Genomic DNA, 25,101 nt, shown 5'->3' with positions numbered 1-25,101 from the left:
TCTTTCCTGATATAAGCCAAAAGGAACTTTTAAGTGTCAGTCTCAGCAGTGGCCTTTACCATATATAAAGTATTCACATAATTTATAATGTGTCTGAACTGTATCTATGCCATAAAAAACTAAATTGGATGTCAAAACAGAGTGCATATATCATTCTGAACCCTACGCATAAGTTTGGTTTTACGGTAGATTTTACACTTCAATCCGATTCCTTTTCATTGATAAAAAAAAATATTCAATATTTTTCAAGTACACTTTCATACTGTAAAAATACTGTGAGTGAGTGAATAAGGCTATGTAATTTCGTCATGACATAGCGAAGCAAGGGCGTAAAGTGAATGGATAGAATATGATTATGGTTCAGGCAGTGACGGTGCCAACTGCAGGCTCGTCTAGACTGTCATGAAGCACAAAAGATAGATGAGCTGTCACAGGCAGCAGTAGGCAGAAGCACCTGGATCTCTCTCATTTTTAATACCATGCCAAACCAGCTGTTCAACTTTCATATCTATCACGCTGTATCCTTCATTCTGCACAGACAGGGTAATTAGACTGCAGGACAGTCTACTGTGAAAAGGATGGCACTTGGATGCCCTGGGCGCCCACATGTCACATAGCATAGAGAACAGATCAGCGCTCTGAAATCAGTCTCTCTCTCCAATCTACAGACACGCATATGCAAGCGTGCACATACACACGCACACACACGCACACACCAAGACGTGAGTCATAAAACAACAGCCAAATGTCAGAGAAAAAGAGAGGGAAGGGAAAGACTGGATACACGCATGCAAAAACAGAGCAGAGGCTGATTGGGAGGGGATGAGATGGAGAGGCAGCCAATGCGCAGCTCTGCATCTTGAGGAAGAGAGAGGGTGGAGAGAGAGAAAGTGGGAGGGAAGCTGAGGTAGTCCTCATCTAAGAGGAAAGGCTCTCAATGTGATGGTGTTGGATGTGAACTGCTCTTCTCTGACCGGTGTCTGCCTCATCCGCCTCAATGAGCCGGGATGTGTAAATAAGATAGTAGTGCTTAACTTATTCTGAGGGATTTGCTGTCGTTTAACCTGGGCAGAGGCTGACTGGCTTGTTACCGTCCCCAAGCTGTTTGCAGCAGAGGTGGAGGGGGGGTGGGTTGACTGGATCTGAGGTCTAGGCTAGGGCAGGGCAGGGCTGGCTGTCAGGCTGTTTGTGCCGGGCCCCACAGGAAGAAAAAAATGACTGTTCCCATGCTCAAGATCGGGGCGGTGCTCAGCACTATGGCCATGGTGACCAACTGGATGTCTCAGACTCTGCCTTCTCTTGTGGGACTCAATGGGACAACCGTCTCCAGAGGGGGCACTTCAGAAAGGATTGTTAGTGTGAGTACGATTTAAATTCCTTCATGCAGCTGCGTATGTATGCACTGAGAAATCCAAACAAGATATTGAGAAGACGATACAAATAAATGAGTGACACAACAAATAGAAAAAGAAGTTAAAAGAGACTTGTATGTTCAACTAAAGGAAATTAAAGAAGGGTTTTAGAGGTGAACTTTCCAGATTGAGCTTAGATCAAGAGTCTGACTCAAAGAGGTTTGTCATTTAAAAGGTAAGACAGGATGCAGTTAGACGTAAAATATTAGAGCACTGTTTCAACTGAGCGTAACCGATAAACAAATATCATGAGGTTGAATTCGGTTTGTGCTTGTGAGCGATTTAGAATGCAACCATGTGGTAAATCATATGGCTATGTGGGGCTGATGGGAGGTGGAGAGCTCTCCTGACTGATGTTCAGGCTGATCCTGTGTGTCAGTCAGCTCCAGGGTGGGAAAGAGGGTGCTCATATTCAGGGGTTGGGTGGCAAAGACTTGAGACAATTTTACAGATTTGAATGTGCTGCATTCCCTCACTTTGTACTTCGTCTCTTTTTTTAAAAAAAAAAAATGCATCTGTGACCTACAAGTAATTTAGGAACTTTTACAAATTTGATCTTATCTCAGGATTCTACTCACAGGTTTTATATCCAAATGTCTAATTTTGGTAATTCAGGACTACAATATTCCAGGGCTCATCTGGTGTTAATGAATGCATTTTCCTCTATGCTGAGTGAGTTTTTATGGCATCTTAGCCATTAGGCAAATGCCCAGATCCGTTGAAATGACAGAAATTGAACATCCCAAGAGGTGTATGACCATCTGGATATATGTCTACGCAGGCAATTGTGCACATTTGTAGAAGAGTGTGCGTTTGTGTGTGTGTATGTGTTCAGATATATAATCTATCTCTCTGTGATGAGCCATTTGTGTCTCGAGGGTGAAAGTCCGTCTGTTTGATGAGATTTTTATTTTTTTATCCAAACACCCATCTGCTACTTTTATATCTCCTTATTCAGCCGTGAAATATTAGGTGGAACAGTTTCATCCCCAAAAATCTGACATCTCCCTTCTATCTTTGGAAAACAAAAGTTAATCTCAGACATATTTGTTCTTAGTTGTAGACATAGCTCAGATGTTTTTTTAGTTAAAAAAAAAATCTTCCACAATCCTGCTAAGCCCACACCTTTCCCTGCAGCATCTTCACAGTCAAACTATCATTTGAGGTTGTTTTCTATGCACAATTTTCTGTATAGAATGCAAATAATGTAGGCTTTGCAACCCAGGCTCAGAGGCCTTACCATTTATATTTCAAAAGACATCAAATTAATTATCATACATCATCACCAATGAATATTTTGGCTTCAGAGGATATCCACAACACAACCAATAGCAAAATAAAATTGCCCCTATGTAGTTAAAAGTTTCATTAACCCAAGAAACGTTTGATGCAATTGCATTGTAAAATATTGCTGTGACTGAAAATGTATTGGCTTTGTGACACTACACAATGAAACATTAATTTAAAGAGTCGCTTCAAATTTCCATCACTATTAATGAGACATTTGCCTGGGATGATCTAAGAAGCAGGATGAATCACAAAATGTTTAGAGCTACAATCAAAGATAATCGGGCTGCTTTCTTGTGACGCTCTCTTCATGGCATGCCAGTGGCTGTTACATGGCTACTCCCCACCCTGGCACACATGCTCGCGTCTTTCTGCACTGTTCCTGCTAAGAGCTATTTTCAAAGTCTGCTTCTCTTGTTTGCTGTGCCTGTGCTTGAACCGCTGATTAAAGAACAGAGCTGACTGATTATTTATTTGCCTTTCTGCAATGGCACTGAGAGCAGGAAATGTCTGGATGCCCAGATGCACATTTAGATCGTGTAAACCCTCAGATTTCTTCTGTTCTCTTCAAAGAGAGCATAAAGAAAACCAAAAAAAAAGTTTAAATAATTAAGGTAAAGACTATTTGAATTAATACTGCTCTATACGAGTAAGTAATTATCCACACTCACACCACCACAATTATGGTGGTGGTAGTATGATGACCTTGGGCCAATTTTCTGCTTCAGAATGTGAATAACCTGTTATAATTGATGGATCCATGAAGTCTGCTCTCCACTAGAAAATCCTGAATCAGAAGGCCCAGCAATCAGTCCATGTGACCTTATGCACATGTTTTGGGATAGGTTGGGATATGCAGCAAGCCAATAATCCAAAGTGACCAAATCACACCTTTGAATCACAGAAAAAAAAAAAGAAACTAGCACAAAATGGAGGCTCTAGTCAAAGTTCAGAAATTAATTTGAATTTTAAATAGACTCCTTGCCAGTTATTGCAAATGTTTGGTTCCATCTACAGTGACTCAAGCAGTTATGAGGTTTAAGGGGCAATTACTTTTTTCAGTTCACCGGGTTACTTTGGCTAGCTTTTTTCTCTTTAAACTAAACCTTTATTTTAAACTTATTTTTTACATTTACTCATATTACCTTAACCCTTTGATGCAATACATGGGTCAAAAGTGACCCGGCTGAGTTTTTATCTTCTATATCTTTGCAATAAATTAATTTCATCATTCAGTATTCTAGGTATTCCTCAATTAACTTGTTTTTGATCATCATACATCCTTAATAAAATTTTTCCTTTCTTACTTTTTGAACAAAAACCCTTTTTGTATCACTACCCTTCTAATGCACAAAACGGGTCAAAAACGACCCGCATTCATTTTCCAGGTTACTTCATGTATGGTTGAGTGTTTCTATGATATACTTTTGAAATAAATTAATTTTATCATTTACTTTTCCAGATATGCAGTAAATATCTTGTTTTTGTTTACCACAAATCATCATTTTTATTTTTTCTTTCTTAAGTTATGAACAAGCACAGTTTTTGTAATTCTACATGGACAATGGACAACTTTTTCACCAGTTTTCACCAGTTTCACCAAGCTCCTCAAGAACAATCTGACCATCGTTGGGACTCTTCGCCAGAACAAGCCTGACATACCATCTATCATGAAGCCATCCAAATCATGGGAGCTTCATAGCTCGGAATTTGGATTCTATGGCAACATGACCATGCTGAGCTATGTGCAGAAGAAAGGAAAGGCTGTTGTCCTACTGAGCACCATGCATGATGACAAAGCAGTGGATAACAGCAGTCAGAAGAAGAAACCAGAAGTGATCCAGTACTACAATAAAACGAAAGAAGGAGTGGACACAATGGATCAAATGGTTAGCACCTACACAGGTCTGCGGAGAACAAGGAGGTGGCCCATGGTTCTCTGGTACAATATGCTGGATGTTGCCACACTCAATGCCTACACCAACTTGGGTGCACAACACCCTGATTATATGGGTGGTGCGAGTAATGCACGACGACTATTTATCAAGGAGCTGGGCAAAGAGCTTGTCATGCCACATATGAAGAGGCGCATGGAGGGCACACCCAAACTCCAGAAGCATATTATTGAGGCAATGGGAAGGTGTGGGTTAAAAAAAGACACAGCCACCACTCAGCTACAAGAGGACATCAGACAGGAGGGCCAAAGGAAGAGGAAGAGGTGCGCGATCTGCCCAGTTTCAAAAGACAGAAAAGCCAGCAGCTAGTGTTCCCAGTGCACTAGGCCGGTGTGCAAGGAGCACAAAAAATTAGTGATCATTTGTGAGGCATGCAAAAATTGAGATGGCAGTTTGTGTTCTACTAATGTGTTCAGTTGTGTTTTATTTTGTTTGGTCACATTTCACCAGTTTACAGTTGTTCAACCACAGATAAAGTTCAGTTCAATAGCTGTTATCTGTTATCAGGATTTATGTGTATGTGTGATAAAATGACAAACGTGTTGCAAGTATTAAATAAATAACTGTTTGGCCCCATTCACTGCTAAAGTAATTACTTGAAACTTTATTTTTTTATAGTATTAAGACATTTAATTTTAAATCACACTTGGATGACCCATGTATAGTAATATAAAAATTATTTTTGTTCATAAAGTAGGAAATAAAAAAATAAATTAATGATATGTGGTAATTAAAAACAAGATATTTAAAGAATACTTGGAATATTCAATCATAAAATTAATTGATTTTGAAAAACAGAGCAAAGAAAAACTCAGTCAGCATGAAATAACATGGAAAATGAATGCGGGTCATTTTTGACCCATGTTTAGAAGGGGTGTACATATGTTGTGCATCAAAGGGTTAACTTAATCTGATGATCTGAAACATGTCTGACAAAAAGTAAGAACAGAGTGTGGGTAGATACTTTTTCATAATATCATATTAAATTCCTCATTAAGTGAAGTTTAGATGTTAACTTAGAATCAGAGGTAGGGTCATGCCCAAAATCACTCCTCTAATTTCCAAAGCAGCGTATTTATACCTAGTTCACCCATTCTTCAGGTTTTTGCTACTCCACCCTCCTTCATCCTTAGACCTTTCACCTTATCCCTATACCCTGTTTCCCTGTTTTGGGCTTAAATGTTGCTACAAGTATTGAATGACTGACTCAAATGAAGAGAAATATATTTTTGTTTGATCTCAGTCACCCAGCTTAAGAAATGTGGGTTAAAGTTTTGCATCATTAAGGATCAAGAAGCAAGCAACTGATACTCTAAACATATTCAGCAGAGAAGAAAGTTAGGTCTGACTGTGTTTACCACTCAATTATAGTTTGTTTTGAAATAACCTCAGGAATGTGTGTGAAATGCAGTGATGAATAAATCACCGTTGTGCCGCAGTCGAATCCCCAGAGCACTGCAACGAAAGACAGAGGAGCAGTACATCTTTGTTTGTTTCTATCCAGGGTAGAAACTCTTTGAGACACAAGGTTGTCTTAAGTATTCTCACCATTAACTGGGAGAAGGCAACAAATAATGGCAGTTTACAAAGAGCCAGGACTCTGAATCTGATTGGGGTCAGTCAGACAGTCTCTGTCTGGATGTTAAAGCTATAAACTTTATCACACCCACCAAGCAATCTCATCAAGTAGATAGTTAAGAGTAATCCTGGGCTATGGATTAAAGATTAAACACTGGTTGAAGGGTTTTTATTTGTGCACATTACTTTTACCTTTATGCTTTTAGCCATGTATTTTTTTTAAGTCCAGGTTCTAACAGATGTTTTTTTTTATGTCTACTTACTGTGAAGCAGGTTTTAGAGCCAGAACATTGGTTAAAACCAATGATACCCATGATAGCATACTAAATACATTGGCTATGTTAACTATGTGTAAACAACTAGGTTGTTGGCAACATTAATTATTATTTAATGATCAATATTTAACATCATTAAAATATTCTAAAATTAGCTATGGAGATTATTGCTCCATTGAGCAGCCATTTATCAGTTTACACAATCCTGCAATCCATATTTACAGCAGTGACTGTAATTTAACAGTTTATTCAGTGTGTTATCACACAAACCCTTGCCTCCGTCTTCCAGCAGCAGATGATGTGATAAAGCTGTCTTGTTCCCGTGTAACGCCATAGCAGGTGCCAAACGCTTTTTACCGGGACACCTGGCATGCTGGGATCGAGCTTTAAAACAGAATGAAGTTGCTACGACTCTTTGGAAATTGCGGAGCAGTTGTGGATGTCATTTTCTCCTACCTCTCCAACTCTGCTGCCAACTTAGGAAAACAAAACACTTGGTGGACTTGATGCCCAGCACTGCTGCCTTTCAGGTGTGATCTGGACTGGAACAAGTCAGATGCAGCAGATGGGAAGAAAGCAGGATGCCGTTCAGAGCGATGGCAGTCACAGGATTGATGGAGTGGGTGTAAATGTAAGGCAGGCGGGGGCACGATGAGTTTATGAGTCATATTATTGACTGGCAACCACGCTGCGCTGATTGTGGTAATCGGTTTTCCTTGGAAGCAGAAGAGACTAGGGACTCCGAAGAGAAACTTCATTGAGTTTTATTTTAAAGGCCGGCAGCTGGCTGGTGCATTGAAGACTGACATATTGTTTGCTTCAAGTGGGGCTGTGTATTTTCATGTTTATTTATATATAGTCAATTCAGCAGTGAGTTGCAAATTAGAAAAATGAGATTTGATTGCTTGGCTGCAGCACAGACGCAATTGAGCGGTGTGTGGCAAAGACAGATGAGTCAGCTTTGTTGCCAACAAGTGCTGAGAGAAGTTAATGCTTCTGAAATTTGTAAAGAGTAAAAAACATAGAAGCTGCAGAGTGTGGATAAAAAAATGTTGGCAATGAAAAATGGAAATTAAAGAAGGAGTGAGATTACACACTTCAGTTAGTAGTTCTGAGTATCCTAGCCTTCAGAGTGTCTCTTTGATTCCTCTTGCATTCTCATTATTCCGGTCTCTCTCCATGCTGATCCAACGCCCTTTTCCTAACAATGTCCCTCCTCTCTGGTGCGGCAATTCTTCAGATGTGATGCATTCAGTGTCACGGTCAGCTCTCGCTCATATCCCAGAACTTGCTTCTAACATTTGCCCCTTCAGCCTAGTGCTCATGAAAGTTATAATAGACTTGCCGTCATGCTCATAAAGTAAGGATCTGCAGATTTATGATCTCATTTAACTCTGGCTTTGCAGCAGCTAGCTCCTGGGTCGGTCTAATGAAATGCCAGAGGAAGTCTATATTGCAAGTCGACAGTGATACCAGCGGCTTGAATGTCTAATTGGATAATCTCTCTGAACTTTTGTAGTCAGCAACAAAATAGGGATTTTTAAGTTTCTGTCTGGAATTATTTCTCAGGTTATGAAGTAACATGGAAACTGAATTTCTCAATGTTTTCTTCTAAAACTAGATTGTTACCAAAGCAAATGACAATGTGAAATTAGACCCTTCTTTCTGGATCATAAGAAAAACAAGGGAGAAACGCTTGATATCACTTTAACCCAAGTCAGCTGAAATTCACCTTAAGTTGTCACTCAGCATCTTAACTTGGCAACATTTAAATAAAGCTAGGCGAAATATGATCTCTTTTTGTCCTCTCTGACAGCTTCTCCTTTTCTGACTATATCAGTATCTCCTGCTTTACTCGTTTTTCTCTTGGGAGCTTGAGGTTTGCCAGCCGTGGATGATAAGGCTTTATCCCAGAGTGTGTCTAATTTGAAGCCCAAAAAGGGAATCCCCAGCCATAAATTTTAGGAGCCGTTTTAATTTATTTTTCATGTGTGGCTTTTGAATTTTTGTTTTCATTCCTTTGTCTTCTTTAATGTGCCGTCACAGTCTCTAAAATAGAGACTGCCTATACCTGTGAGAGATTCTTTATCATCTCTCAGAGGTAGTGGTTGAATTTCTGGGACAATGAACTAGATGACAATTCTCTGCTGAAATTGTCTTTCTTTGATGAGGAGATTATCCACCGAACTATTTACAACATAACGGCAAGTTAAATGGGATCATTGTATTCAACATTTGGTTCGTAACATTATTTTCACGCCAGTTTACTCTGTATATCCTTAAAATATTTCTAATGCCAGTGGATATCGGAAATTCACTTTTGCAACATTAATGAGGTATGTTGCTGGCTGTAGGGAGCATGAATCTCCTAAATGAACAAACGCCAATGAGCCATTCATTGTTGCAAAGAGAGAACTTAATCAAATTTACATAAATGCAAAGCGAGTTTTGAAAATCAAGTTCATTTGTACCCTGAGAAATCTAATGCTTATAAGATTTCATATAGCGATCTACTTTCAAAAAGGCACAAAGCATATAGGGACATTTGCATTTTAGAATTACCTCTTCCATCCTGCTTTCTAACCGCAATGAGAATGAGAAAGTTGGAGCAGAATGGATAGGTGGGTGGTAATGAAATTGGAAGTGATTCAAATAGGCTCTTAATTTCAGCCCAGCATTTATGAAATATTAATGATGAAGGGGGGAAAGATGAGTTACAGTGAAATCTCCCTTAAGTAAGAAGAGCAGAAACATGTTGGCAAGCAGAGTATCACAATTTAAGCTGAAATCCCTCCTGTTGATATTAGTACTACAAACCATTTATGCTGTGCAATTTTTAAAAGCAAAGTCATTTTGACACAAACCTCTCCTCCCTCTGGGATTTAAAGAAATTAAAATGTGGCGTACACCTCCGCATCCATTCAGGTTCTTTTGAAGTGAAACTGAACATTTGAATAGGTGCCTTTTACATGTTTGGATATAGGATTGTTTGCTTAACGACTACACATGTGGACAGAATGAGTTGCCTTAGTGGTTTCTGCAATTTGAGTATGGTTAGCCTCCACCTGTTAACACTGCAGGATACAATCTATAATGAGAGGCCATTGTGCTCACTGCACCTCACAATCAGCAGCACATGAGCAGCAGTCTAGCAGCCATTAATGGCAGACTGCAGCTCTGCAATGGAACGTATTACAACTGAAGGAATTTACTAACAAATGCTCCTGGGTTTTGATTGTTAATGTAGCTGCAATTCCATCTGCATCTCTTAATGTATGTGTTACTCTCCAATCAGGAATGCATGTAAATTGATAAAGGGATATATCTACTGCTTCTGCATCTGTGTATCTACACACAAATTACTCTCCAATCAGGAATGCATGTAAATTGATTAAGGGGTATATCTACTGCTTCTGCATCTGTGTATCTACACACAGATGCAGTATTTCTGTAACAGGAATTGTTACAGAAATAAATTTCAAATCAAAAGTTTCAAAAATGTTCCCATGTGCTCATTGAGTTCATTGATTTTTGACACATATTTGAATCTTAACCCTATCATCCAATAAGTTTCATTTTCAAAATACAACCCAAAGTTACTGCTTTGACCTGAAATTTTACCATAATACCAAATTTTAAACCTCAGTCAGCTTAATAAATTATTATTTTTGTGATCAAAAATAATATTTATTGCATTTATTGCATGTTAATATCTATTTTATTTGTATTTTTTATGGTTTACAGGTTATTTTTCCACACCAATATCAAATGGATCTTCTAGAAGGTCTTATGGCAAAGATCATGATGAGTATTAAGTAATAATATTTTAATAATTTCTTAAAAATATCAAGAAGTTTAACCTCTATAACCTAAAGAGTAAGTAGAGCTTGAACATGCCCACCACTTCACAGCTTATGCTCTGGTTTAATTTGTTTTCCAGACCCAAGAAATATAGTGAAACAAATGTGTATGTATCCAAATATCTGACAGATTGAGTATGATGTGTAGAGGGAATCGGGTACAAGAGAAAACGCTGTATCCCATCCCCCTGACAATAGCTGAATGAAATAGACTATCAGACCCAGAGGAAATAAATTGGGTGAGATTCAGCCTATTTTGTCTTGGCTGCCCTTCAGCTCTGGCTGCTGAAGGCCTCAGTTTTCCTCTACATACGACATCCCATTGTTTACAACAAAAAGGAGGAAATAAGAAAATTTGGAACTGATGGGGAAAAGAAATCTGTATAACTCATTGTCGGTCTGATGACACAAATCTGCATCAATACCGAAATATTGCATTGGTTTGTTTACGCCTATGGTTCAAAAGTCTCACAATGAGTTTTTCCTCATGGAATTAGACATTCAGTCACTCTGAAATATTACCAGCATATATTTGTAATGCTGTATGAATGGAATGTTACCCCTGATTAATTAAAACTAGAAACATTCATCTGGAAATGTCATAAATCTACTTAGTATGCACCAGGTATTCTGAAGGTAATAAAGAATGAAAAGACGTACAAGCAAAATGCCATCGCTACATGGTTTGGAGAAGATAAAGGTAACTCCGATATCTGCAACCATGGCGCACTTTAGAGCTTGTTAAATTTAAGATCAGCTTGTTCTTTGAGAACGAATAAGGGAGAAGGCGGGTAGAGAAGGTGGGGTGTCAGGGGATTAGTAGGAATGACACAATGTGTCAGTCAGCACATTTGCTTCCAGGGTGGTTGGTACTTTAAACTCCAATCACACACACACGCGCACCCCCGCACACCACCTGTTCTCCAAGACATTTTAATCTGAACCTGCCCGACCCAAAGAAACCGCGGCATAGCCCAATCCTGTTTGAAGAGAGAAAATGTGTGTGGCCTACAACCACAGAATGGCTTTTAGTTTCACTTATTCGAATAGGTTTTTAATTTTGCTACAAAAAAACGCATTGTGCTTTCTGTTATTACATTTAGCTATGTGCTGACTTCATGTCGTGGAGTTGGAATTTACTGTGAATGAACAATTGACAGAGCCGAGCCTGTATGCATGTGCTGGTGTGCTTGTGACCGCAATGCACTACTTTTGATTGGATTAGTTTGAAAGAGACATCCATCCTTTTAGTCTCAACCCTCCTCCCCTGGTAAGGGGCTGCATTATTGATCCTGAACAGCTCCATTTCCCTTCTCTGTCCAAACCTATTAGATGCTCAGCCTTCAACAGCCTGGCCTAATCCTTCTTTTTTATTCCTGTGTTTCAGTCTTGCCATATTTTTCTGTTTTTCCTATCCCTTTGTGCATCTTCTGTCAATCTGCTTGTCTTATCTTGATCTACACACAAATCTCTTTTCTTTCTCTCTCTTATCTTCTTTGTAACTCGTCCAGGCCCCAGTGCTCTCCTCTGGTGTTTCACTGCTGTGAGCAGAACCTCTGTCAATTTCTTTATTAACTTCTTCTCTGTTGCTTTTTGATAAAAACTAGCATTTGATACCAAGTGAATTTAAGTACTTAGGAGGAGTCGATTGCTATTCGCTCATTTTATGTTTGGAAAAATTGTTTGTTTTATTGATTTTTACAAAGAAAAAATACATCTGGCAAGATGGAACCTTCCAGCTTAGATGGTGACAGATTGAGCACAGCTAATCTTGAAATGAAGCATATCAAAGGTATTCTTTATTCCCATAAGATTTCTACAAGACTTTCAAGTAATGAATAAACCCACTGCCTTGGAAATATTTTATAAGGGGACATACTTCAGATTTATTTTGAATAATGCTGGCAGAATTAAATCATCTTGCCCACCCTTATACATTTTGAAATGTCTGCCAGCATAGATTTAAAAAAAAGAAAGAAAAAAAAAAACAACAGAAGCAATCCTTTTTTTTCCCCTCTGCTTGGTCTCACATTTATGTGTGTGTTTCTGCAGGCTCTTTACCCCAGCCCAGAGGAAGGCTGGCAGATCTACAGCTCAGCACAGGACGCAGATGGGAAGTGTATCTGCACCGTGGTCGCACCAGCCCAGAACATGTGTAACCGCGACCCACGCAGCAGGCAGCTCCGCCAGCTCATGGAGAAGGTGACAGCTGTCAATAACACACTCACTCCAAGACCCAACTGTTGGCCACACAGACACACAAACACAAACTGACACTCTGCGCTTAATGTCTGACGCCATCTGTCGCATGCAGGCTGCTGGATTGTGCCACCTCCTTCACCATGTAACTCATTAGCCATTATTTGGAAGATTGAGAACTTTTCTAAGTGAAAGACAAATCAATAACTTCACTGGAATATATAAATTGCCTTCCTAAAGTTCTCATACCCTTTTTAACTGTTTTCTTCTTTAAATTACAACCTCAGACTTAGGATCATTATATGTAATTGCATAGGCAAGTTCTGATATAAAGTGTCTTACAAAAATCTTAACGTCTCTTGAATTTTATCGCATTTTATCACCACTAATCTCAGTTTATTTTCTTAGAGTTTATGCTGAAAACCTACTTAAAGAAGCATATCACTGTGAAAAGAAAATTATACATAGTTCTTCATATTCTTAGAAATACTGTACGCGCACAGTCTTGTTTTGTTCGAAAAGTTTGCAGTTGTGTCATACTCTTTCCATTTTAGAATGATGTGTAGAATGGTGTTAAGAGGACTTCAAAGCTTGAGATATTGTTTTATTTAAGTCTGCTTTTGAAGTCTCCACAGCTTTCTGTCTGTCAGCCAGGTTTCTTGGTCTTCATGATGTTGATTGTTCATAAATGTTCCTTGACAGAACAGCTGTAAATATTTTAGGATCGAATTAAACACATGTGGACTTCAATAGGTCATTTCTGAAGGCAAATGGTTATACTAGATTTTATTGACAGATGTCAGTATGAAAGGGAATGAATGTATATTTTACATTTTTGTTGAAAAACAAAGTGAAAACCCAATATTGTTATTTCCCTACACAACTCTTTGCTATTTTAAATTGATCTTTCACATAAAATTCAAATAAAATACCTTAAGGCAGGTAGTTAAAATGCCACAAACTGGGAAGAAGTTCAGAGTGAATACTTTTGAAAGAAATTGCATGTCAGAATGTTTACATACAATGTGGAACAAAGATCCTAATTTGTATGCATTTTTGTTTTCATAAACGTTAATTAATTTTAACACAATTTAACAACAGCAATTGACAAGTCAGTCAGCATGACAAATTTTGCTGAAAATATTCGTGTATATATTTATGCAGGCCTGCGTGGTTTAATATATGCATTCTGACCTACACGGCAGAGTATGCAAATATTGCAGCCTCTTAGGAATCCACTCATTCACAAGCTGACGGATCCAGCCATGAACTGTTGAGTCTCCAGACCTGGAGGCTGTACACCTACGTCATTTCATTCTTTAGAAGCTAAATAATAGAAACCTGAGATGTCAAATGCATTCAAACGGATTGGTAAGACGTGATTCACTCTGCCTGTCGCTGAGTGCTGGTACTTTGGACAATTACAACAGGTGCGCCTGTAAAAGAGAGGCTCCACAGGTTACTTACAACTAGAAAGAGCACAGAGAAGTGGAGGAGGAGCTGAGGGGCTGCCGGTGACATTGATATCGTCCTGTGAGAAAAGATGGAGGTAAACTGAGACGTGGAAAAGGTTCCCAAGGCTCCCTGATGGATCAATGAGGCGCGTGCGTTCACATAATGCATTCACCGTCATTGAAGTTTGCCTCATCCCGTTTGACAGTCTCTGTGTGCTGATGTTGAAAGCGCATGTTTACAGAGACAAAATCCACTCTCTAACACACTTCACAAGCAACCTATTCGAACAGAAAAAGCATATCATAGCACAGAAACAGACTGACTAGAGAAACCAGTCTCATTGCAGCTGAAAGTCTCAGGAAAATGTACATTTCTGTAAACCTAGTTGAGAAAAGCTGAGGAATATAGCAGCGTTGACTCAGAAAAATACACAACGTTCCTTTAAAGAGGAACAAAAGTGCTGGTTTATCACACAATTGTCATAGAAACACTGTCAAAACACTGTCCTGAGCCGTATGCAACGAAATTTTGTTCTGTATACACACCCTGTGCATGCAAAATGACAATAAAGTCAGTCTAAGTCTAAGTCTAGAAGATGTTTTTCAAATATTGTGTTGGTCATTAAAACTGCTATCTTTTTTTGCGGTAGCTATTTTTATTTATTTATGAACCTTTTAATAATATTCTAACTTTCTGAACATAACGGTACATTCTGCTTATGTTTTTTTACCCATTCTATGTATGGAATGTTATTTGTTATTAAGTTTTAAACATACTCAAGATGTAGAATTACTGCAATGCCTCCCTTCTGAATACTGCACCATAAACCATTTAAAGCAAGCTTCAGAAAAAAAACCCTCACAGCTATATATAGAATATGAAATGCTCTATAATGTACTATTTATCACTGTATTGCATTTTGTTATAAAATGTAGGTGTTATTACTGTGTGGGTCTGTATGCTTTCCCTGCTCGCTGCTGCCTGAAGCAGACTTAATGAGGACACCTAGGGTCAGCACTATTTCAGTTTCACCCAAATGAAAGCTCCAAATTAAAAGGCTCTGTGTGAGTCTGCGTAAATGTGCAGTCCCAACAGAGCAGCGTCCACCAATTTGAACCCAGCGCATGAGTGGGAATTGTTTGAGTTCAGATCCACAAAAAGCTTTTCCTGACATGGAGAGCCAAGGGTATGTTACCAATGTCAAAACTGCCCTCTGTTCAAAGAATGTAAAGTAGGCTTGTTGAAAATCTTTATTCAGCTCTCAGTAAAGCCAGATAAAGAGCCTGACCCTGAAGGATGGCGGCAAGGCAATACTCACCGCAAATCTTTGAACATCTCGTCTCCTTTTGACCTCACTGTCTGGCTGGCTGAATTGAGATTAAATCAGAAGAAATATGAAGCTGTGGTTAGACATACACACAAACAAGCCGATGCAGAATGAGTCATCACACTGGGCATGAAGCAGACACACCTGCGACTATAAATCTGGGGCACTGACGATGAGGATCGTCTTTTTATGAGCGAGGATGGAGGAGTCCCAAATGCTACAGCAGGAAGTTGACAGAGAATTTGCTTAGTCTCCAGGCTGCTGGAACATTTCATTCCTTAATATTACAGGACCTATGTACCACATTGGAGAAAAAAAAAGTTTAATTGCTATGGGAAATAACGTGTAACCAAATACTCCTCGGCCAGTTCACAATGCACGTGGGAGCAACAGGGTGCGGGAAACCGTGGGCTGGACATGAAGTAATCGAGTAGGCTGTCATGGATCAGGCAGGCGAGGCAGTGTGGTGCAAAACAGACTTTCATGCCAAACTGCGACCTTTGAATGTCGGGTCCGTTTTGTTTTTCTGAAATTCATTTTGATTTTTGCTGCTGGCTGTCTGCGTGGGCGTGCGTCTGTTCAAGTGGGCTGCTGGACATATGCACACGATAGTCTCCTATAGGCACGACAACCCTGCAACATTTGGTGGTGTTTGGATCATTTCTGGCCCACTTTGTGCAATGTACAGGAGATGAGGGGGTGTGCGTGAAGCAGTAGGCTGGTTATGCAGCAGCAGAGTGGGCTGTCAAAGTATGAATAAGCTCAGTACTTTGCAAAAAAATTAACCTACCGCAAAACCGAATCCTCTGAGAACTTAGAGTCAATGCATGCCTACTTAGCAGTGTTTACTTCAGTGTAAGGTACTTTCAGTTATAATTAGGATGTAAGCTAATTCAACTGTGCAGTTTTCATAATATCTGTTTTAATGGCTTGGCATGAATATACTTAAAATACTAACTCTTTAATTTTAACTGTTTCAACAATAACATCATAAATATTTTTTCTTGTGCTTCAGTCATTTTAAGGCAGAAAAATCGTTGCATCTAGACCTTAAGAACTGTGTGATAAATTTCTAAGCCCATTAACAGCCATAACTTGCTGTGCATTTATTATTGGACTTATGGATGACCAAATCCGTCTGACACCATTGTAATGCTGATATTAAGTTGTCCTGTTAGGTATCTTTTGAGTGTATTAAGAGGAGTTACTGTTGTATTCATCTCACGCAGGCATTTTCCCCCCATGCAATTTTTGAATATGCAGTGTTTGCCAGGTTTTGTTTAATAAGCTGTACTTCAGCCTTACAAAAGAAAAAGCAACTGAAGCTTACTGTAATCAATTGAACTCATATTGTGTAACCAAACTTTATCTTGGTTACTGTAAGTAATCTGACCACAATAATTGTAAAACATTCTGGTAAAATATAAGCAGTAATGCATAATTCTCATGAATAGGTGATTAATTCTAATTTCCTCCCAGCATGCTTCACCATTTTAAACAATCATATTGGTTGTTAGTTGATAATTGGTGTGACCTATGGTTTTTCTGTAAGGGTGTCAAACTGTATAACCTCTTGTGAGATATTTCTGAAGTGCTTGGCATTTCTGGTTGACTGGCAGCCATGTGTGTTGGGGAACTTTTTGGAAACTTTTGCAAACACTGGCTGCTGATTTGGTGGCAGTGTATGAAGGTACACACAAACCCTAATTAACTACCTTATTTGAAATTATGATATCAACTAGTGATGTGCAGTTATTTTGTTAATTTATAGTCTTTTTTTCCATGATTTATCAAAATAATGATGAACTTTAAATAATTATTTTTACAAAGCCCGAAATGACTTTATTATTTCACTACTGTGGGTTTATTGACAGCATCATTAGAAATATGTATAGTTCAAAAATTAAGTGAGTATGATTTTTGTGTGCCTTTCAGAATACCTAATGTGACTTGTGTGCAGGAGTAGCCCATTTGATAATGGGTGACTTTTATTTTTTGTGTTTGTAGGGCTGTGACTGTCACTTATATAATTTTTCCAACAAATGCCATAATATATCATGATCAAATTTTAAGTCCACATTACCAACTCCATAAATCATTGTTTTTGCTCTGCAGGTTCAGAATATTAGCCAATCAATGGAGGTGCTAGATCTGAGAACCTTCCGAGATCTCCAGTATGTAAAGAACACAGAGGGTCTAATGAAAGTCGTCGATGGAAAGCTGAAGGTGGCCTCTGAAAATCCCCGGAGCCTCAATCCAAAGGGCTTTCAGGTAATTGGCTTTTTGTCACCCTCCGTGCCTAGAGTTGGATTTACTATATATCATGTGAATGTACTTGATATTAAATTGCTTGATAAACATTGAAAGATCCAATGCAATCTTTGAAGCTCTTCACACACAATAAAATTTTATGTGACTTCTTGTGGACTGGCATATAAACATTGGAAGTGGTGATTCCATTACAGTGCGTTAAATGAGTTATTGGGTCATGGGCTAAGGTAGGCTAATCTACTGTGCATCATGAGCTTCACATGCTCCAGGATGATTAAATCTGTGAACCACTAGGGGAGTTTTTTTTCTCCTATCTGACTCACTGAACATCCCTTCCACTATTTTTGAGCTCAACCTCCCTTACTCCTCCGTATAGTTAACTTTCTGGCATCTGAGGTAGATGTATTCACATTTGTCTCCACCATATCTTGCTCAAAGATAAGTTAACTACCATTATCAGCAGGCTTTTTTATTTTTCTGTCAGCACGTTGTCTTGCCCAGCAGAAATCTCCATATTTCCCACACTCTTACAGATATTAGATGGGCCATAAAATTGTTTGATTAAAAGATGCTCTGATAAACACTAAGTGCATTTTGCCGCTGGGTTGATGCCTCAGCACAGAGGCAAGCATGACTGGCTGTGTTTAGCTTTCAGTGTGCTTTCTGAAAGCTATTCCAACAAAGGAAATGAAGATGCTTATGAAATTAATCTGTTCATCAGGAAAGCTTGAGATTGCCACTCAGATATGCGTTTGTCTAAATGCAAATCTAATGTTTTCATTCTTAAAAGACAGGAAAAAAATTGACAGGCTTTGACCAAAGTGGGTTGGCTGATAAATGTGAGCAGTTTAAAGTTGCCAATGGCAGAGCGTGGGAGATTAACGAGAGTGAATTTTCTCAGCTTGAAAAAGTGAAAATTAGATTTATGATGTGGCGCCATGAGGCTGAGAGCTGCTCCATCACCAGATTTACGATAAACTCTAACAAGGAGGAAACAGCCCCTCCTGTGGTGGCCACACTTTATTGATAGACCTTTTTCCCTCTTGAGCCATCCACCTTGTGTGAATTCAGCCCGACTCCCCTGCTGCTTCCTGCTCCCCTGCCTAAAGGACAAGTTGTTTCTTTTCACTTCTAAAATTATAAACCCCATTATAGCACTAGCGGTGCATGCTCCTAGACTCAGTTAAGCTGCAAATAAATCTGAGTGAAACTATTTTTAACACAGTAAAAGCAATGGCTTTCCAATGTATACATTTATATATAAAACACACTCAATTGTTAATCATTAAAAATCCTCTTCAAATATAAGTTCAGCCAGACAATTTACAGAAAAGTTCCTTTAGAGAGTTTCTATGAAATAGAGGAATGTTGGGTGACTAAATAAAGTGTTCAATTAGAAAAGAGCAAAATGGAATCGAAAACTGTCTGCAGTACATATTAATCTAATAAGACGTTGTCTAAGTAGAGTGTTATGACCTGGCTAGGCATAACCACGCCGTAACATAAAGGTGATTAATCCTCATCAGACTTCAAGCAGCCACAATATGCAGTTTATTTCTTGACAAGACCTTCATTTACATGGGATTTAACACGGAAAGAAGAGTTGGCTGCAACGTCTGAGTGAACTTTGTGCTTAAAATAATAAACAAAAGGAAATAATCTGAATATTAGCCAAGCTTAACTATTAAAAATAAATGAACCAAATGATAAAAACATACCTCCCTAACTAAAGATAAAAAGGAGAAAAGTGGGATAAAAAAATAAAGGCAATTCAGCTCTACAAACTTCTCAATCTCATAAGCTTTGCAGGTGTTGATAAGGTAGAGCAGAAGCAAAGTTGAAGCTGGTTGGGATGAGCAGAGGATGAATGAGAGTCTGCAGCAGCATCTTCTTATGTGTCATCTCTGCTTAGGCCATTAATCCATATTCTACATCTTCTGACTCCATCAACCAGAGAAGACCATCCATATGATCAAATTTTTACATATTGGAACAAAAACAGAGGCCTTACAACAGCAGAGATAACAGGGGTAAAAAACATCAACCAGACAGGTGAACAATAAAACAAGAGACACTCTTAAAACTGCCGAGTTAAAAATTAACACAAAAGAAAGCTATTTCTGTTCCATTGCCAAAAATTATATTTCTATAACATTATTAAATTATGTTTATATTTATAAAGATTCCCATATTATTTCCTATAATACATTAACTTTTTGAATATAATTTTAAACCTAACTTAACCATAATAAAACTACATTCTAGCACTTCTTTGTACTAACCATTTTGTGGGTAAAAGACTAATTCTATCAAAGTGAACAAAGTCACTATGAACCAAAAGTCAATAACGCAACTTCAGCTTCTCCAATGTCTTATTTCATCTGTGGAAGTCTGATGAGGTTGCTGAATTGGCAAATGTTTCCTCTTTGATTGTTGATGAGGCTCCATCTACTTCATTCCCTCCTTTCAAAGGATGAATCAAAGTTTCCCAATAATGAGAAATTCCCTTGTATATTCTCAAGTTCCTGTTGTTTTCCAGAAACTGAAACTTTGACAAGTATTTTCCTTCGCATCTTCCCTGGTCATGTTTTTTTTTTCTTTTTTTTAGGAGGTAAAAGACAAGGTAAACCAACTGCTCCCCCTGCTGCCAGTGTTGGAACAATACAAGGCAGATGCTAAGATGATCCTGCGTCTCCGAGAGGAGGTGAGAAACCTTTCCTTGGTGCTTATGGCCATCCAGGAGGAGATGGGAGCCTACGACTATGAGGAGCTGAGACAGAGAGTCCTCCTACTGGAGACCAGACTACACTCTTGCATGCAGAAACTAGGTATGAAACATGCTTGTTAAGAGGTGGGGATGGAGGATTTTGCTACATAATTTTAATTAAGTGTCTTTTACAAAATAAAACAAACCTTAATTATAGTCTTGCCAAAATAAAATCAGGTACTGAAAAAGAAAGCTACATTTCCAGAAAAGTGCTGGGCTTCCTCTCCAATTTGCTTACATAAAAATCACTGTGTTGTTTACTCATAATAACGTGCAATTTGACTATAAATCATTTTTACCAGCAATTAATTCACAGAAAAATAACAACTGGGAACGGTTGAGATTTTGTCGGCAAGGCAAGAGTAACATTTCCAGGTAATAACACAATATTACTCTGTTGAACCCAATTTTGTATGAGTTATGTAGTTTACGAGTGGTACTTGAATTCTGCACCTTCGGCCGCAGGCAGCTCTGCAGGGGCAATGAAACACAGAGAAACTGAAGAATTAAACTGAATAAAAGACAATTTTAAACATTATCACTTTACGTACTGAAAAGAAAGCCATTTTCTTCTTCTTCTAATTTAGATATTTTTTCAGTTATAACAAGCCTTTGAAAAATGTTTATATTTTAATGGATACTCTCAGCTTCCATAGGTGTGAAAGCAATATTTTTAAAAGCTGTGGTTCAAGTCTTGAGGTTATATACATTTTGCATGCTGCCAACAGTTTATTTTTGTTCTTGTTGAGCTCCAATAATCAACCTAAGGAGAGGAAACACTTTTCTTAAGAGACTAACTGAATAATTGTGTTTTATGTAACAAATTAACCTGATCATTTTACTGATCAATACATTTACTAAATTAGTCATTGATTACTAAAAATGAACAACGTTTTGTTTAGTTATTTGCTACTTTCTTTAGTATTAGGTTTTCTTGAGCTGCTGTGCTCTGTCTTAGTTCATAAATGATTGTGCTTTTACTTCCTTTGCTTTTTTTTGGACTCACAGGTTGTGGAAAGCTCACCGGTGTCAGCAATCCGATCACAGTGCGTGCATCTGGATCAAGATTCGGCTCCTGGATGACAGACACCATGATACCCAGCTCAGACAACAGAGTGAGTCTCTCAGATCCCCTCTAGTTTGAGGCTCAAGAAACACATGATGATATACTCAAACCCGGAGGATAAACAGAGTCATCTGAGCTCTTTCAGCTGCTCAGTATAAAAGAGTATCCATCACAGCGGCGCTGTCATTGTTTGTCAGTGAGTGATTGATCGTTTTGTCCAAGTTGCACTTCTCATGAATACCACAATATGACAGACACAAAGAGAATTGAGAATTCAAAGCTGAGCCACTGATGAATTGCATCTATTATTCCTCTCCCTCCCATCCTCCACATTCATTTCAAACTGCAGCTTATTAATCAAAAAACAAACACAAAATCTGTTTGGGATAAAGTCTTCTAAAGTCACTTAGCTCGTTTTCAGAGGGCTGCTGGGAATTTAAGCCAAAAGTCATGACTAGGAAAGCTACGGTGGCCGACAGGTGCAAATGCGCAGCAAAAGAGAAAACATGCAAACAAAAAAAAAACACGCGCACAAATTAAATGCGGCAAGCAAAAAGCGAACAAAATGCAGCAAACAAAAAAGAAAACACCCCCGAATGAAATGCAGCAAACAAAAAGAGAGACGCAAACAAAAAAAGAAGACACCCCCGAATGAAATGCAGCAAACAAAAAAGAAAACACCCCCGAATGAAATGCAGCAAACAAAAAGTGTTGAAAACGGAAGTGCTCCAGACCACTAGGGGGAGTCAAAGAAAATCGAGACCGAGCCCAGAACGGTATGACTGACACAAAGTCTATCACGCTACCCATAAATTATTCTGTTATTCTATAATATTATAAAAGACGGCGTATCTTTTTATAATATAAGTACGTATAGTATTTATACGTACTAAATATAGTTATATAGTACGTATAACTATATTTCTGAAAAGAAATATAGTTATACGTACCTTTACTTTCTTTCAAATTTCTTTCTCTGAATCTTGCATCTGGTCCCATAGAAATGAATACTATTTTCTTTGACTCCCCCTAGTGGTCTGGAGCACTTCCGTTTTCAACACTTTTTGTTTGCTGCATTTCATTCGGGGGTGTTTTCTTTTTTGTTTGCGTCTCTCTTTTTGTTTGCTGCATTTTATTCACTTTTTGCTTGCCGCATTTAATTTATGCGCGTGTTTTTTGTTTGTTTGCATGTTTTCTCTTTTGCTGCGCATTTGCACCTGTCGGCCACCGTAGGAAAGCTGGTATGTATGCAGCAAGGCAAAAGGTAGAAAGAAAATAAATGGAAGCAGGAACAGTGAATTATTATCTATTTTTAGCAGGAAACAGAAGCTGATCAAATTTAATAGGGAAGATTATATTGGCCTTTCTGCTAACTGCAATAAATCATAACAGGATAAATAGGTTATGCTTTCAGAAAAGGGCAATTTTCAACATGGAATGTGTTGATTATCTTTGTGTTTAATCTCCTAACTTGCTGAGATGATGTTACCCCTCTATGTCTATGAGTCAGTCTGGTGTATTAAAAGCATCAACATTCATAGGAATACTTTTACTCCTATGCAAAAGTGTTGTTAGGCAGCCAAATAAACAAAAAGTATAAAGGTAGTTAGAATGTGCCAGAGTTTTAGCCTGGCTCAGCCTCTTTCTGCTGCTCAGCTCGAGGGACACATTCAGTAAACATAGGCGAAACCAAGCTTAATGGTTTATAATAAACTCTGCTCCATAATTCATCTGATGTACCACTCAAACTCAGCTACTTCCCATTCTCTCTCTCCTTTACTGCAGAGTAAATGTGGCTATTCTACACATAAGAAAGATGGAGAATAGGACCAGAGAGAATCAGAGAAGACAACCAGAACACAGCTCCATCTTTCCAGAGGTGTCTTAGTTCAATCAGGGACAAAATGAATAATTTAAAAATATTTAATCCAGTAATAGCTTAATTAGATCAGTCATATTGCTCCTTCTTAAGAGAATGAAAAGGGGGATTCAACCACAGAAGCACAATATCAGGGGAGAGATCCGCTGAGGATGCTCGGGCAAAAAATAGAGTTGCTAAATGCATTGATTTTCTGTAAATGTGGACTGGAAAGGGCAGAGAGTGCCAGCAGTGATTCCCTGCAAAGCACAGGCAACATCTCCCCCCACATGCAGGCAAGATCAATAGTTTTGAACACACACATTTCTGTATGCACAACTGCATAGAGAAATACACCTACTCTCATACAAGTAGATTCACAGCACACACTTATTCTTACTTTGCCCGAGGCATTGCCTCAAGCTCTAATGAAACATGAGAGAGTTCCTGCAGATAGGTGTATCAGGTAAAACATACCAATAATCTCTGATAACCCTTAGATATTTACATTTGGGTGTCTTTACTCAATAGCTCCTCAGAGTGGGATCCTTTTGTTCAATGTTTTCTATTTGGTTTGCTCTTTGTTTTGGACAGGTGTGGTCCATGGATGGATACTTCAAGGGACGGCGTGTCCTAGAATACCGCACAATGAGCGATTTCATGAAGGGGCAGAACTTTGTTCAGCACCTGCTGCCGCATCCTTGGGCCGGTACTGGCCACGTGGTCTATAACGGCTCGCTGTACTACAACAAATACCAGAGCAACATCATCATCAAATACCACTTCCGGTCTCGAAGCGTGCTGGTGCAGCGCAGCCTCAGCGGAGCCGGCTATAACAACACCTTCCCATACTCCTGGGGTGGCTCCTCTGATATTGACCTCATGGCGGACGAGAATGGTCTCTGGGCTGTTTACACCACCATAAACAATGCTGGGAACATTGTCATCAGCCGCCTGGAGCCCCAGAGTCTGGAGATTCTTCAAACCTGGGACACAGGCTTCCCAAAGCGCAGTGCCGGAGAGTCTTTTATGATCTGTGGCACACTCTATGTCACAAACTCTCACCTCGCTGGTGCCAAGATCTACTTTGCCTACTATACCAACACATCAAGTTATGAGTACACAGATATCCCCTTCCACAATCAGTACTCCCACATCTCCATGATGGACTATAACCCCAGAGAGAGGGTCCTGTACACCTGGAACAATGGACACCAGGTCCTCTATAACGTCACACTTTTCCAGGTCATTAAGACTTCTGGAGACTGAGGGCTCAAAGAAAAGACCCATTCAAAAAAATGCTGTGATCATTGTTCTAAAAGGACAAAGGAGCAGGGTAGAGATGGGTACTGTCTGAAGAAGGGGGGTCAAGGTTGGGGGTAGAGGTTTTAATCTGTGGGTACAGGCTTGGGTGTTTTTTTAAGAATTTCAATCTTCATAGACTGCTATTATTCACATTCTCCAAAAAAATGTCCAACAAAAGGTTCGCAAAGACCTAAAGACTGAGCGCCTTTCTGTTTTTCTTTATGTGATGAGTAAGCATGGTTCTTTTTATCTGTGATGACAAATAAACATCCACTTTAACATTAATGACGTGGAATTTTTATTATTGCTTTGTGTCAAAGCAGGACTGAAAACTTTAAAGATCAAAATGAACAAACTAAGAAATAAAAAAAATTTGACAACAGCTAACTAGCAAATTTATTCAGCTTAAATTTTATGTATACTCAGGAGATATGTAATAGTTTATTTGTTATTGACTAATAAAAACTAATTAAAAGAAGTTAACAG

At 38.7% G+C, this 25,101-nt stretch overlaps 1 protein-coding gene across 2 annotated transcripts in view; it reads left to right on the top strand.

Moving 5' to 3' along the window:
* The window catches only part of olfm2a (olfactomedin 2a), a 48,034-nt gene extending 23,134 nt beyond the window's left edge, over positions 1-24,900 (top strand). Inside the window, exons 1-6 of one of the 2 annotated variants that reach the window (XM_028042715.1) lie at positions 912-1,358; positions 12,420-12,569; positions 17,464-17,619; positions 20,228-20,447; positions 21,395-21,501; positions 23,905-24,900. In XM_028042715.1, the coding sequence (XP_027898516.1) occupies positions 1,215-1,358; positions 12,420-12,569; positions 17,464-17,619; positions 20,228-20,447; positions 21,395-21,501; positions 23,905-24,579 (1,452 nt within the window). In that variant the 5' untranslated portion in view covers positions 912-1,214 and the 3' untranslated portion in view covers positions 24,580-24,900. Of the gene's footprint in view, positions 1-911; positions 1,359-12,419; positions 12,570-17,463; positions 17,620-20,227; positions 20,448-21,394; positions 21,502-23,904 lie in introns of those variants that run through there. The other variant, XM_028042716.1, reaches the window with a different exon arrangement.
* The last annotated feature ends 201 nt before the right edge of the window (positions 24,901-25,101 follow it).

The sequence above is a fragment of the Xiphophorus couchianus genome, chromosome 16 (genome assembly GCF_001444195.1).
Source record: "Xiphophorus couchianus chromosome 16, X_couchianus-1.0, whole genome shotgun sequence".
Classification (NCBI taxonomy): Eukaryota; Metazoa; Chordata; class Actinopteri; order Cyprinodontiformes; family Poeciliidae; genus Xiphophorus; species Xiphophorus couchianus.
The sequence above is the reverse complement of the archived record's forward strand: the minus strand, read 5'-3'. Positions and strand labels throughout refer to the sequence as shown.